Source organism: Osmerus eperlanus, chromosome 9, assembly GCF_963692335.1.
Source record: "Osmerus eperlanus chromosome 9, fOsmEpe2.1, whole genome shotgun sequence".
In the NCBI taxonomy this organism is placed as follows: Eukaryota; Metazoa; Chordata; class Actinopteri; order Osmeriformes; family Osmeridae; genus Osmerus; species Osmerus eperlanus.
In genome coordinates this window covers 2,393,516-2,406,480 of record NC_085026.1, presented here as the reverse complement: position 1 = coordinate 2,406,480, position 12,965 = coordinate 2,393,516, and the positions used below count along the sequence as shown (strand labels likewise).

The 12,965-nt window shown below is 52.6% G+C and overlaps 1 protein-coding gene across 1 annotated transcript in view; it reads left to right on the top strand.

Moving 5' to 3' along the window:
* The first annotated feature begins 425 nt into the window (after positions 1–425).
* ttbk2a (tau tubulin kinase 2a) overlaps positions 426–12,965 on the top strand; it is a 16,851-nt gene continuing 4,311 nt past the window's right edge. The window contains 14 exon segments of the mRNA XM_062469490.1: positions 426–714; positions 4,569–4,711; positions 5,342–5,489; positions 7,981–8,054; positions 8,329–8,469; positions 8,680–8,793; positions 8,923–8,988; positions 9,079–9,171; positions 9,391–9,516; positions 10,176–10,333; positions 10,714–10,921; positions 11,463–11,668; positions 11,781–12,365; positions 12,613–12,664. Of these exon segments, the coding sequence (XP_062325474.1) occupies positions 4,643–4,711; positions 5,342–5,489; positions 7,981–8,054; positions 8,329–8,469; positions 8,680–8,793; positions 8,923–8,988; positions 9,079–9,171; positions 9,391–9,516; positions 10,176–10,333; positions 10,714–10,921; positions 11,463–11,668; positions 11,781–12,365; positions 12,613–12,664 (2,040 nt within the window). The 5' untranslated portion in view covers positions 426–714; positions 4,569–4,642.

Below are 12,965 nucleotides of genomic sequence, written 5' to 3'. Positions count from 1 at the left end.
ATTCAAAACAAATATCTCCAACCTCTTCTTACCGTCTACATATAATTGAATTTACTGGCTTGTATAACGCAAAGCTAAGATGGAAGGTTTTTCTGAAGTTATAAGTGCATATTCTCGCAACGAAAACACAGAAACAGAAACGTTTTCGCATATGTTAGACATGTATTATTATTATTATGACAGGTAAATAAACTCGTTGACATCTATTTGACAAGGGAATATTACGTGCGGTTAATTATTATGAATTTATTATATTCTATGGATTATTAAGAACTTGACTACTCATGCACGTCCGTACACATGCATGAGTTTTTGTATTTTCAATGTATTTATTTGTAAAAAAAGAAAAAGAAATCATGAGCGCGTTCAACAAGCGAGCTGTTGCGAGGAGGATAGGATCGTGCACGCGCGCGCAGGAAGGCTGATCGTCAGAGAGAGTAGTCACGTCACGGATCTGCAGCGATCGAGAGATGCTGAGGTGACAGTGAGAAGGAGAAAGGGACGATCGAGGGAAGAGAGAAAAAAAACATTAATATCCAATTTGCCTTCTTTTCTTTATGGATTAACAGACACAAACCCTGCTGCACATGGAAAGTATTTCGGCCATGGGATTCCAATTGATGCCACGGCCCCTCGTGAAAACAAACGTAGAGGATTTTTTGTAACCACACCCGGCTCCTTTTGGATCAAGCAAGGATTGGAAGAAGGATCAAGGTATGGGAGAAGCAGCCATTCTAGCGGATGGTGTGATCATACCAACATTCAGGGATGCAGCAGTCGCCGTGACATTGTCGTCAGGGAAATACGAAACAATGCTGCGCAACTGTCAAGTTGTTTACATTCATGCATGATTATTTAAAATTCTGCAACTCAACGTTGCTTAAAGACAGCTTGCTAGCTAGCGTGGCCTGTGTGTATTCGCGTGTACACGCATCGTAAATCTGCTGTAGCAACGCTTGCTAGCTACGCAGGTTCGCTAACCGCATCGGACGCGGACTGCTTATTATGTATCGAACCTAATAGTTTTGTCTTTCCGTAACGTGAAACCCCAATCCTCTAAAACACCGTGCACCGTGTGTTACCACATTAACTTTAGATCACAAAAAGATTAGCCAGCTAGCTGAGGTGTGTGTGCGTTCCTGTGCGTGCGTCTAATTGTAAATTTGGTGACCAGTAGTTACAAAGTAGAGAAGTTCATCTCAGGTTTTTGACAGTTTCACAAAGATGGCCATTGCGCGTCACATTTCAAACCAGGACAGGTTTTCCACAGTTTTTGAGGTCAACATGTGGGATAACCAGTGTTCCTGATAGTGGAACGGAATGTGGTAGTGTTTACAGACCATCCCCAATATGCAGTCGCCCTCCCGTTTAGTAGCGGGACTATTAAGTTGGCCAGGGCCGGAGGAGGGTCTCCCCAGTACGGCATGGCTCCAGAGCAATCAACACAGCCAGGGCCGACTGAAGCTGCCAGATTAGTAAAACCCTGCTTTCATCCCGAGGCACAACCAGTAACAAAAACGATTATTGTAAACAGAGAAGATACCCTTTAATGTAGTTTATTCACTGTGTGCTGAGAGTTGTTTGCACATTGGGACATAAATAAACTGCTGGCGTGAGTTATTAGGCTGAATAAATGAATTTAAGTTAATGAATGGGTAGAGTTCAGAGGATTAGAGCCAGACAGAGCTAATCTATCACGCTGTCTTTCATTTCACTCAAAAGAAAGGGAGGGACAGCAAGAGGGAAGCAAATGGAAAAATGAGCCCATCACCATGGAGACACAGGGGTCAGAGAGAGCATCAGGAGATTGTCATAGATATATTGACCGGTTTCGGATATCAAATCTGTTGGCGTCGGTGTGTATTATTGACGGTTCCCATCGGGGAGGAGGAGGAGACGGCAGCGCTGCCTTCCTTGTGTGTGAGGAGGTGTGAGATTAGTCACTGTGTGACCAGCCTGCTGGGTGAACGGAGCGACTCTGGGCTTCCTGGCAGCGGTCCACCTTTCCTTCTGCTCTGGCTAGCTTGGCTAGCGAAGGGCTTGGGGCTGAAACCCCTGGCAGCCTCATCGGGAATCACTCCGGAGACGAGGACGGAACCGAGCTGCAGGGTGGTGAGAGTCTGTGACCTTGAGAGTTTTTTGGAACCGAGGTTCTCTGCAGAGTGTACTTCAGTGGAGATGTTATGTGGAGTCAGGGCTTGTTTCGAAATGTGACCTTCTGGGGATTTGGGGATCCCCCCCCTGTCGGCGTGTCCCTAGGGCTGCTGCACTAATTAGAATCTTCTTATGGGAATGTACCATGTGTCTTTGCTTGGCTTTTTTGTCCTTTTCGATGCAGTCTGACGCCGGCACAGCTCTGTTCCTCTTCTGGAACATGTGACTAGCCGAAGTGGTTGACCTTTAGAGGTTGTTGCAGTTCACCTAGTCACCCCCTCTGCAGTTTAGAAGCGACTTGGACAGACTGCCAAGGCCACTCCGCTCCTCCGTCGAGCTCGAGTCCAATTTCACTGTCTTGATTTCCTGTGACCTGAGCATGCTCTCCTGCCCCCAGTGCATACTGGGTAGTCTGTTCTGGTGTGGTGTGTCTGTGATCCTCTGTAACCCAGTCGTGCTACTCTGAGACCTGCTTATGTAACGCCCGAGCACAACAACATGTGTGAGCCAGTGATTTGGAGGCAGGCCAGTGTGTTGGATGCTGGCTTGTATGGAGGCAGGTCTTCATGGAGGCAGGGCAGTGTGACAGAGGCTGGACTGTATAGAGGCAGGGCAGTGTGATGGAGGCTGGACTGTATAGAGGCAGGGCAGTGTGATGGAGGCAGGCCTGTGCGTTGGATGCTGGCTTGTATGGAGGCAGGGCAGAGTGATGGAGGCAGGGGATGAATAGAGGCTGGACTGTAAGGAGGTAGGGCTTTGTGATGGAGGCAGGCCAGTGCATTGGATGCTGGCTTGTATGGAGGCAGGGCGGTGTGATGGAGGAAGGGGATGTCTGTAGGCAGGGGATGTATGGAGGCAGGGGATGTATAGAGGCTGTACTGTATAGAGGCAGGGCAGTGTGTTGAGGCAGGGGATGTATGGAGGCAGGACTGTAAGGTAGGGCCGTGTGATGGAGACGGACTAGTTTGATCGAGACAGGGCACTCAGGGCAGCGTTGTCGAAGCAGAAATGTGATTGAGGCAAGCTAGTGTGCTAGAGGCAGGGCACTAGGCTAGAGGCAGGCCAGTGTGCTAAGAGGCCGTATGTTAGCGGCAGGGCAGTGTGTTAGAGGCAGGCCAGTGGGATGCAGGCATGCTGTATGTGTGGAGCAGGATGAGAGCTCTATCATCTGTGGTAACTGTTTGCTCCTTAGATGACTGTTATATATTGATAATAACTTTAGAGAAGGCGCTGCAGGCCAGAGATAATCCTCCTAGTTGACACTAAAATATACAGTGCATAGCTCATACAGTATCATCCACATGCCCAACAAGGGAGCCCTCCGTTAGTCTCTCTCTCTTTTTATTGTATCAACATGTAAAGAACATGGAAAGGAATACATTAACAGCAGTCTGCCAACCCCCTGTTTGATAAGTCTGATTAGAAACAGCCAGTAGGCCTAAATATTATAAAGAGAGTCTGTGTATCGTGTAACACCGTAGTCTAAGCAGACGCATTGTAGACAGTGAAAGGAAGTTGTATTATCAACAACCTTGACTACTAGACTATGGGGATGGCTATACCTTAGTGGTAGAGCATGTGACTGAAGATCTTGAGGTTGCAGGTTCAATTGTCGCTGTCACTTTTGGATGAAAGTATCTGCTAAATGAAGATGATTAATATTATGACCACTATAGTGTTGTTGTTGTTAGATTTTTGTTTACAGAACAAGATCACTTTCACCACAGCACATTGTGCGAGCTGCAGAAATGCCCGTGTCTCCCTGTCTACATTTGTGTCTGAGAAGGAGCTCGTTTGGGACGAGCGAGGGCGACTCGTTTTGGGCGTGTGGGTGGCGCAGCGTGTGTGTTGTTGTAAGGGAGGGTGGAGGGGGGAACATGTGTCGGCAGGGGCAACAGGTGCAGTAACAGCTGTGGTGAAGCTATGAATCAGAGACCCTGTCCGCGATCCAGAAACGAGGGGTTGGCTTTCGCCAGCCCAGCTTCCCCGACGCATACGTCTTTACTAGCTCGACTACATTTGTGTTTCCAGGACCCCACAGTGTGGAGGCATGCCTTTTGATTATGAAGGCATGTCATCATCAATCTATTTCCCCCCCCCCCCCTCTCTTTTTCCTCTTCACCTTTTCCACGTTCTGCTGCTTTGTCACTCTCTCGCTCTCTTTCTCTCTCTCTTTCTTTTTCATTCTCTCTGCTCACATTCTCACGACGATTCTCTGTTGCTTTGTCTCTCTCCCCCTCTCCCTCTCTTCCACCCCCCTCTCCCTCTCCCTCTCTTCCACCCCCCTCTCCCTCTCCCTCTCTTCCACCCCCCTCTCCCTCTCCCTCTCTTCCACCCCCCTCTCCCTTTATCCCTCTTTCTTCCCCTTCCCTTCTCTCTCCCACCCCACCCCCCTTCCCCCTGGCCCTCTCCAGGGTTCCACAGGGTCCAGATGCCCGGCCCAGTGTGAGGCGGGCCGTTGCAGCACTCGGAGAGGTCCACCGGAGGGATGAGCGGCGCCGCGGAACAAGCGGACATCCTCAGTGTGCTCGTCCTGGTCAAGGAGCGATGGAAAGTGGTGAGTGTTTGGTTCGGTTGCTGCGCTTCCGTCCACAGAGCCACCCTTCACCGTCACCGCCACGGTCTCCGTCAGGCTCCGTCTCCTCCATCCTCACCTCACCGGTACCGTACCGGGCGACACATTGGGGTCAGTGTCCCCGTGTGAGAAATGGTGCTAAGATAGCAGGTTCTTAAAATAGCAGTGTAGCTATTTGCAGCTTGCTATGGGCTCCAGGCCTGTCCTCGAGAGACTCTTTCCCGATCCCTCCTCCTCCCCCTTGTCTCCCTCACTCCTCCTGTCTCCCTCCCTCCGCCCCCCCCAATCCAGCGTGTTCTCTCCCTCAGGGAGTCTCCCTCCCTCCCCCCTCCTGCTCTCTGACTGAGGAGGTGTGTTACGCAACACTGTCGCTGCTAATCCCACCGCCTGAGCTGCTAAGGCGATACACAAGATCGCACGCGCCTGTGTGTGTGTGCCTGTCTGTAAGCATGGTTGTGTGGGTGTGTGTGTGCACGTGTGTCTGTGTACATGGGTAGGAAGACGTTGTTGACATCTGTTTTGGGGGTGTGGTGCCTTTAAATTCTGACATGGCTGGCATGTGTGTGTGTGTGTCTCTGTGTGTGTGTGTGTGGGGGGGGTGTCCTCCTCCAGGTGAAGAAGATTGGGGGCGGAGGCTTCGGGGAGATCTACGAAGCGCTGGACCTGCTCACCCGGGTCAGTGTGGCCCTGAAGGTGGAGTCGGCCCAGCAGCCCAAGCAGGTTCTGAAGATGGAGGTGGCCGTGCTCAAGAAGCTGCAGGGTAAGACACACCAGCACAGACACCAGCACAGACACACCAGCACAGACACCAGCACAGACACCAGCACAGACACCAGCACAGACACACCAGCACAGACACACCAGCACAGACACCAGCACAGACACCAGCACAGACACCAGCACAGACACCAGCACAGACACACCAGCACAGACACACCAGCACAGACACACCAGCACAGACACACCAGCACAGACACCAGCACAGACACCAGCACAGACACCAGCACAGACACCAGCACAGACACACCAGCACAGACACACCAGCACAGACACACCAGCACAGACACCAGCACAGACACCAGCACAGACACCAGCACAGACACCAGCACAGACACACCAGCACAGACACACAAGCACAGACACCAGCACAGACACCAGCACAGACACACCAGCACAGACACACCAGCACAGACACACCAGCACAGACACCAGCACAGACACCAGCAAAGACACCAGCACAGACACCAGCAGACACACCAGCAGACACACCAGCACAGACACCAGCACAGACACCAGCACAGACACCAGCACAGACATATCAGCACAGCCCTTTTGAGACACCAGTAGAGACAGTATTAGGACACCAGCTGAAACACCAGAACAGCCCTTTAGAGACACCAGCACAGCCAAATAGAGACACCAGCAGAGACACCAGCAGAGACACCAGCAGAGACACCAGCAGAGACACCAGCAGAGACACCAGCAGAGACACCAGCAGAGACACAGACACTAGCAGAGACACTAGCAGAGACACTAGCAGAGACACCAGCAGAGACACCAGCACAGACCGGTAGAGACACTATTAGAGACACCAGCAGAGACACCAGAACAGCCCTTAAGAGACACCAGGAGAGAGAGAGAGAGAGAGAGAGAGAGAGAGAGAGAGAGAGAGAGAGAGAGAGAGAGAGAGAGAGAGAGAGAGAGAGAGAGAGAGAGAGAGAGAGAGAGAGAGAGAGAGAGAGAGAGAGAGAGAGAGAGAGAGAGAGAGAGAGAGAGAGAGAGAGAGAGAGAGAGAGAGAGAGAGAGAGAGAACTTTTCTAAAGCCCTTACTAATCCCATGGTATTGAAAAAGGCTCATTGGCTAGTATTAAGAGAATGAACACAAAAATACTATTCCTTTCTCAGTTCCATTGAGCATTAGTTCCACTGTGTGTTCCGTCCACTAGATTAAAACCCAACTCGGCATCCCTCACAGAAGCCAGAGGATCAACAAAGCAATTAGGAGAGATCCATCGGGGACATTTTGTTTTCTTTGCTTTCTTTTTTTTCTCTCTCTCCCTCTCATCCTCCCTTCCTGTGCTGCTCTCCTGCCAGCCTGGGCCTCCTCTTGAGGAAAATCAATGGGCTGGATCATGTGTCCTAAAGGAGAGCTGCACGATAATATTGTTCAGTGGTTTCCTGAGGGAAGAAGGCTGTAACAGGACACCAGATGACCCCCCCACCCCCACCAAACAGCAACCCTCAACCCCCTCCCCTCCTCATCAATCCCCCCCCCCCCCACTGCTACTGCACCAGACACACACCCCAGTGGAGGAGGGTCAGGGTGTCTCCCTGCTCTGAGGGTGCTGTGTGCTGAAGGGCTCTGGGGCGTGGCAGTGGTCTGGCTGCTGGTGAGCAGAGTCCCCTGAGATACCAGCACACACACACACACACACACACACACGCATGCACACACACACTAGCAGTCACACACACTGTAAATCAGAAGAACCATGGGCAGTCATACTGTGTGCTTGCTGGGCTTGGGGAGGAGAGCAGAGGGAGGAAGGGGAAGGTAGGAGAGGTGAAGGGAGGGAGAGGTGAAGGGAGGGAGGGAGAGGTGAAGGGAGGGTGGAGGATGAGAAGGGCGCTGGTGGGCAGCACAGAGACAGGACAGGAAAGAGACATGCTGAATAGGGTTGGGTACCAAAACTCAGTGCTAACATGGCACCGGTACCTACATGACCGGTATGTACCGGACCAAATCAGAACGCAGATTTCGGTGCCTCGTTTCGGTGCCACTTAAATGCCTGAGCTCCCAATTGAAATATGATACCCTCTGGTGCTCCGAAACGGACGTAAGAAGCACCATCACCACACATGATCGCTAGTTAAATTATACTGCGTTCATGTGGAGTCTGAATAATCTGAAAAATAATTTCCCGACTGAGATTATTTTTTATGTCATCCACCGTTGTTTTGTGGCTCTTTTTTTAAAGTATCGGTTTAAGTCTCGTTTTTTTATCGCACAGTTTAAGCACTGGAACTGTAAGTGTCGATTTGGCACCCGTATCTTAAAAACCCAAACGATACCCAACCCTAATGCTGAACCATACATGCTGTCTGAAGTACCCGGTTCTGCTGCATCACTTCCTTAAACGTGTCTCTCTCACCTCTCTCTCCTCTCACCTTCCTCTCCTTCCTCTCTCGCCCTTCTCTCTCTTCTCTCTTGTCTCTCTCCCCTCCTCCCTCCTGCCTCTCCTCTTCTCCAGGTAAGGACCATGTGTGCCGTTTTGTGGGATGCGGCCGCAACGACCGCTTCAACTACGTGGTGATGGAGTTGCAGGTACGCCTGAGAGGAGATCAGCTTCGCCTCATCCGCGCCCTCATCCGCGCCCTCATCCACGCCCTCATCCACACCCTCATCCACACTCTTAGGCTACGAGTTTGTACTCATATGCAGCGTGTGATGCATAAAATGTAAAAACAAAGGGAAAATGCCACTCGTATGCCCTTTCCACTATAAACACCAAATGAACGGTTCACCACGTTGGGTAGTCTATCTTATTTCTCCTGGTTATTTTCTGTGTCTGTGTTCACGTTTTGGGTGTGCGTTTCAGGGTCGTAACCTGGCGGACCTGCGCAGGAGCATGAGCCGCGGCACCTTCACGGTCAGCACCACGCTGCGCCTGGGCCGCCAGATCCTGGATGCCGTGGAGAGCATCCACTCTGTGGGCTTCCTGCACCGGGACATCAAACCGGTGAGACACAGACGGGGCAAACAGCCTTAAGATGTGAACCAGATCGAACAAGATATCCTGTCTGACAAGAATTCTTTTTCGAAAATGATGACTATGTTGCGAAAAGTCATATTCGTAATATTGTGTGTATCATATTATATGCGTAATGTCATTTGAAATCAAGTACACTGTTATTGAAATTCCTTGTCGTCCTTGTCCTCCTTCCCTCAGTCTAACTTCGCCATGGGTCGGTTCCCCAGCACCTGTCGCACCTGCTACATGCTGGACTTCGGCCTGGCCGGCCTGGCCCGCCAGTTCACCAACTCCTGTCAGGAAGTCCGGCCTGTGAGTGTCCACCGGCGGGGGGGGGGGGGGGTGAAGCAGGGTGAAGCTGTCTTGAAGGTGTGCGTGTTGCCAGTAAGGGGGGGATGCTGACTCAGCGCTGTCCTTGTGCTGTGTGTGTGTGTTCCTCAGCCTCGTCCCGTGGCAGGCTTCAGGGGGACTGTCCGCTACGCCTCGGTCAACGCGCACAAGAACAAGGTGGGTCTCTTTCCCCCATACACTCTGTACTGGACAAGCACTCTGTCCTGCGCTAACACGCTAGCCTAACTTCTGCTTTTCATGCCACAGGAAATGGGTCGCCATGACGACCTCTGGTCCCTCTTCTACATGCTGGTGGAGTTCATGGTCGGCCAGTTGCCATGGAGAAAGATCAAAGACAAGGTACGTGTTCCTCCCGAGTTCCCCCCCTGGCAACCAATCATCATTCAAGTTTTTTTCCTTTGAGTAAGGAGAAGAGACGTGTGTGTGTGTGTGTGTGTGTGTGTGTGTGTGTGTGTGTGTGTGTGTGTGTGTGTGTGTGTGTGTGTGTGTGTGTGTGTGTGTGTGTGTGTGTGTGTGTGTGTGTGTGTGTGTGTGTGTGTGTGTGTGTGGTTCCCCCAGGAGCATGTGGGGAAGCTGAAGGACACCTGTGACCATCGTTTGATGCTGAAGCACCTTCCAGCAGAGTTCAGCGTGTTCCTGGATCACATCTCCAGTCTCGACTACTTCACCAAACCTGACTATCAGGTAAACGGCAACAGCATCTCTTCAGCACTGCCGTTTAGCTGCTAGAAACGCGTCACCAGGATATGAAACCTCTGTGTGTGGGATAGAATGATTGTTTAGCAAATCTTTATTTGACACTGACTGCTGAATCTACTGTCCGAATCCCTTTCAAATGTTTGCGGAATCTTTGATCGATGGACCTTCTGATTGAGGGAGTCAGGTGGCTGAGCGGTTAGGGAACCGGGTTAGTAATCTGAAGGTTGCCAGTTCGATTCCTGGCCGTGCAAAATGACGTTGTGTCCTTGGGCCTCTGGGAAATGTCCCTGTACTTACTGTAAGTCGCTCTGGATAAGAGCGTCTGCTAAATGACTAAATGTAAATGTAAAATTGTCTGCCGAATCTCTCGTTGCCTACAGAAGTCCCTCTCATCTGCAGAGGCTGTGGAGTGTCCGCAGAATTGTTGGTCATCTCTAGAATGCCCGCAAGCCTTTCCTATATTTAGCTCTAAATATTGCCTTCCTAACATCTTTTAGATTTTTTTTTGCGACTCAGGGTTTATCGAAATCTTCCCCGTGCTTCTTTCCTTTTGTGCGCCGTCATCGCTATCTCGGGGGAGACGAATCGACCTCGGGATCGTCCACAACTCAGAACGGGAGGTGACTGGTGACTTTCTGTTGCAGCTGCTGATGTCGGTGTTTGACAGCAGCATGAAGACGTACAACGTGGTGGAGAACGACCCGTACGACTGGGAGAGGACGGGCTCAGACGGCACCCTCACCATCAGCACGGCGGCCACCACGCCGCAGCACCACACCAGGCTCACTCCTGCTCACATGGGGTAGGGCTGCCACCCCCGTACTGGACTCTGAACTGGACTCTTGACAATGATAAGAACCGAACTCTTAAGCCAAGCTAAACATTGACATTTTGAGACCGATGGAGATATTAGGACTCCCCCCGAGTCAAGTGTGCGTACCACATAGGCTGAGGCCTTAGCGTAGGAGCCCGGGTTAGAATCTGGCCCTGGTCCTCTACATTTCCTGTTATTTATCCCAGGCAGAAAATGTAATTTTCAGAAAAGATGATGATTATGACAACATTGACGATGACTGATAACGATGACAATGGAGATAATGATTACCATGATAATAATGATGACAATTCTAATGATGACAATAGGGATGCTGATGATTTGATACGATGATCTTGTGTTCCCAGCATGGCCAACGCCTCCCTCATCCCGGGGGATCTCCTGAGAGAGAACACGGAGGAGGTTCTGCAGGACGAGCAGCTGAGTGACGGGGAGAACAACGTTCCCCCAGAGCGCCTCCCGGGGTCCCCGCTCCACCCGCTGCGCATCCAGGAGACGGACGTCTGGGAGGAGCTGGACCGCAACCGCAACCGCGTCAGATCAGCTGTCCGGAAGGTAGGCCGCGCACACACACGCATTCAGACACACACACACACCTACATATGTTTAATCAATCCCACACTTCCTCCTAGTCTCCTCTACAGCCGGGAACACATGATAAGAAATGTGCTGTTGGCTCACCTCAAGGTGGGGAGCAGACAGTTGGTGTGCTGCATAGCAACATACATAAACAGCTAAGCTAACGACCACGTCACCAACAGCTGTTATCTCAGCCTGTTATCTCCGCTCAGCCGGTGAGGGAGTCGGGCTAGTAATCTGAAGGTTGCCAGTTCGATTCCCGGCCGTGCAAAATGATGTTGTGTCCTTGGGCAAGGCACTTCACCCTACTTGCCTCGGGGGGAATGTCCCTGTACTTACTGTAAGTCGCTCTGGATAAGAGCGTCTGCTAATTGACTAAATGTAAATGTAAAATGTAAATCTCATTGGCTGTGCTTTGAAAGGACCAAGGTCAAAGTTGAAATGATGGAACTTTGAGCACGCCAAGTTTGTTTCCTGTCACTGGCACGGCCTTACACTTGTCCCTGTGTCCCTGCAGGCTGCCACCGAGGACGAGCACAGCAACAACCAGGGGCCCCAGAGCCCGTTCGCGGGGCCCAGCCTGGGATCCCCTGTTAAGGGCCACTCTGACGCGGTGGCCGCCTCGGACCGCTTCAAGAAGCTCCGAAACATTCTGAGCTTTGAGATGGAGTGCAGGATGACCCTGGAGTCCAAACCCAGCCCCGAGCGCTTCATGGGGGCCTGGTCAGTGCCTCTGCTACCCTCCCCTCCTCCCCGTCTCTCTCTATCACACCACGCCATCCACACGCCTCAGGTAGACTAACCACACTGTCTCTGTGTGTGTGTGTGTGAGCAGCTCAGGGAAGCAGTTGGAGGACCGGGAGCCGGGACCAGGGCCCGGGGCGGAGGGGGTCCAGGGCCAGGCTGCCATTGGTGGAGAGCGACCTGAAAGGGTGTGGCACTACGACGAGGAGTTCCTGTCTGGCGCCGGCTCCCCCAAGCCCCCGTCCCCCGGCTCCCCGGAGCACGGCGACGGCTTCGTGGCCCTCAACCTCAGCTCCGCCCAGCAGGAGGGGGACTCCCGGGGCTCCTGGGTGCTGGTGGAGCGTCCAGGGGCCTCCCCCGGGGCCAAAGCCACCTCCAGCCCCTCGGAGGAGGAGGAGCTTGAGGTGCTCCAGCCTGAGGACCAGGCCTCTCCTGGAGCAGAGGGGGGGGGCTCCAGCCCGGGGGGCTCCAGGCCGGGGTGTACCAGAGGCGGGGGTGCCCCGGCGGTCCCCAGGGTGGATAGGCTGGAGCTGAGCGTGGGAGCCCCAGGACACCTGCCCGCCGTCACCCCCACCAGCCCTGCCGAGGCCCTGGCCGAGGGGGTGCTCACACAGGTAAGCACCCGGAGCACGACTCCTCACAGAGGACCCGTGACAGGCTGTGGGCCGGCGCAGTGGTAGAACAGTCTAGAAGGAGACAGCATTAGCGTTTGCTTGCTGCTTCCCGGCTTGCGCACGCTTCAGAGGGGGAAGACCACGGGCCGACCGGCTCACAGCCTGGCAGAGATCGTTTCAGTTGCGTTCTCCCATCCACAGTTTTACAGCCGCCTTTCTTTGCTGATGCCTTTCGTATTTTTTTCAAGCTTGGCTTTGGTTTGGTTTGGCACACCTCGGCAGAGCACATGCCCCTGTCATCGTCTCCAGTACTGACGACACCAGTAGCACCAGCACTACCAGCACTGCTGCTTTAGGAGTTGTAAACATACTCTGCTATACCCCCCTTACCCTCCCCAATCTGCCGTCTTCCCCTGCCCTCCTCTCTCACTCCACTCTGCCTATCTGGCTACACCCTTCTTCACCATTCTATTCACCCCGTTCCTTTCCCACCCCACCCCCCCCACCTCACCCACCCTCCACCTCTCTTCTCCCTCCTTTTCTCACTCTTCCTTCTGTCTTCTCCCTCACCTTTCTCCTCCACTCACCCCCTCTCAAACTCCATCCTCTCTTCTCTCTATCTCCTATCTCCCCCTCCTCTCCCCCATCCCGCCCCCTCCTCT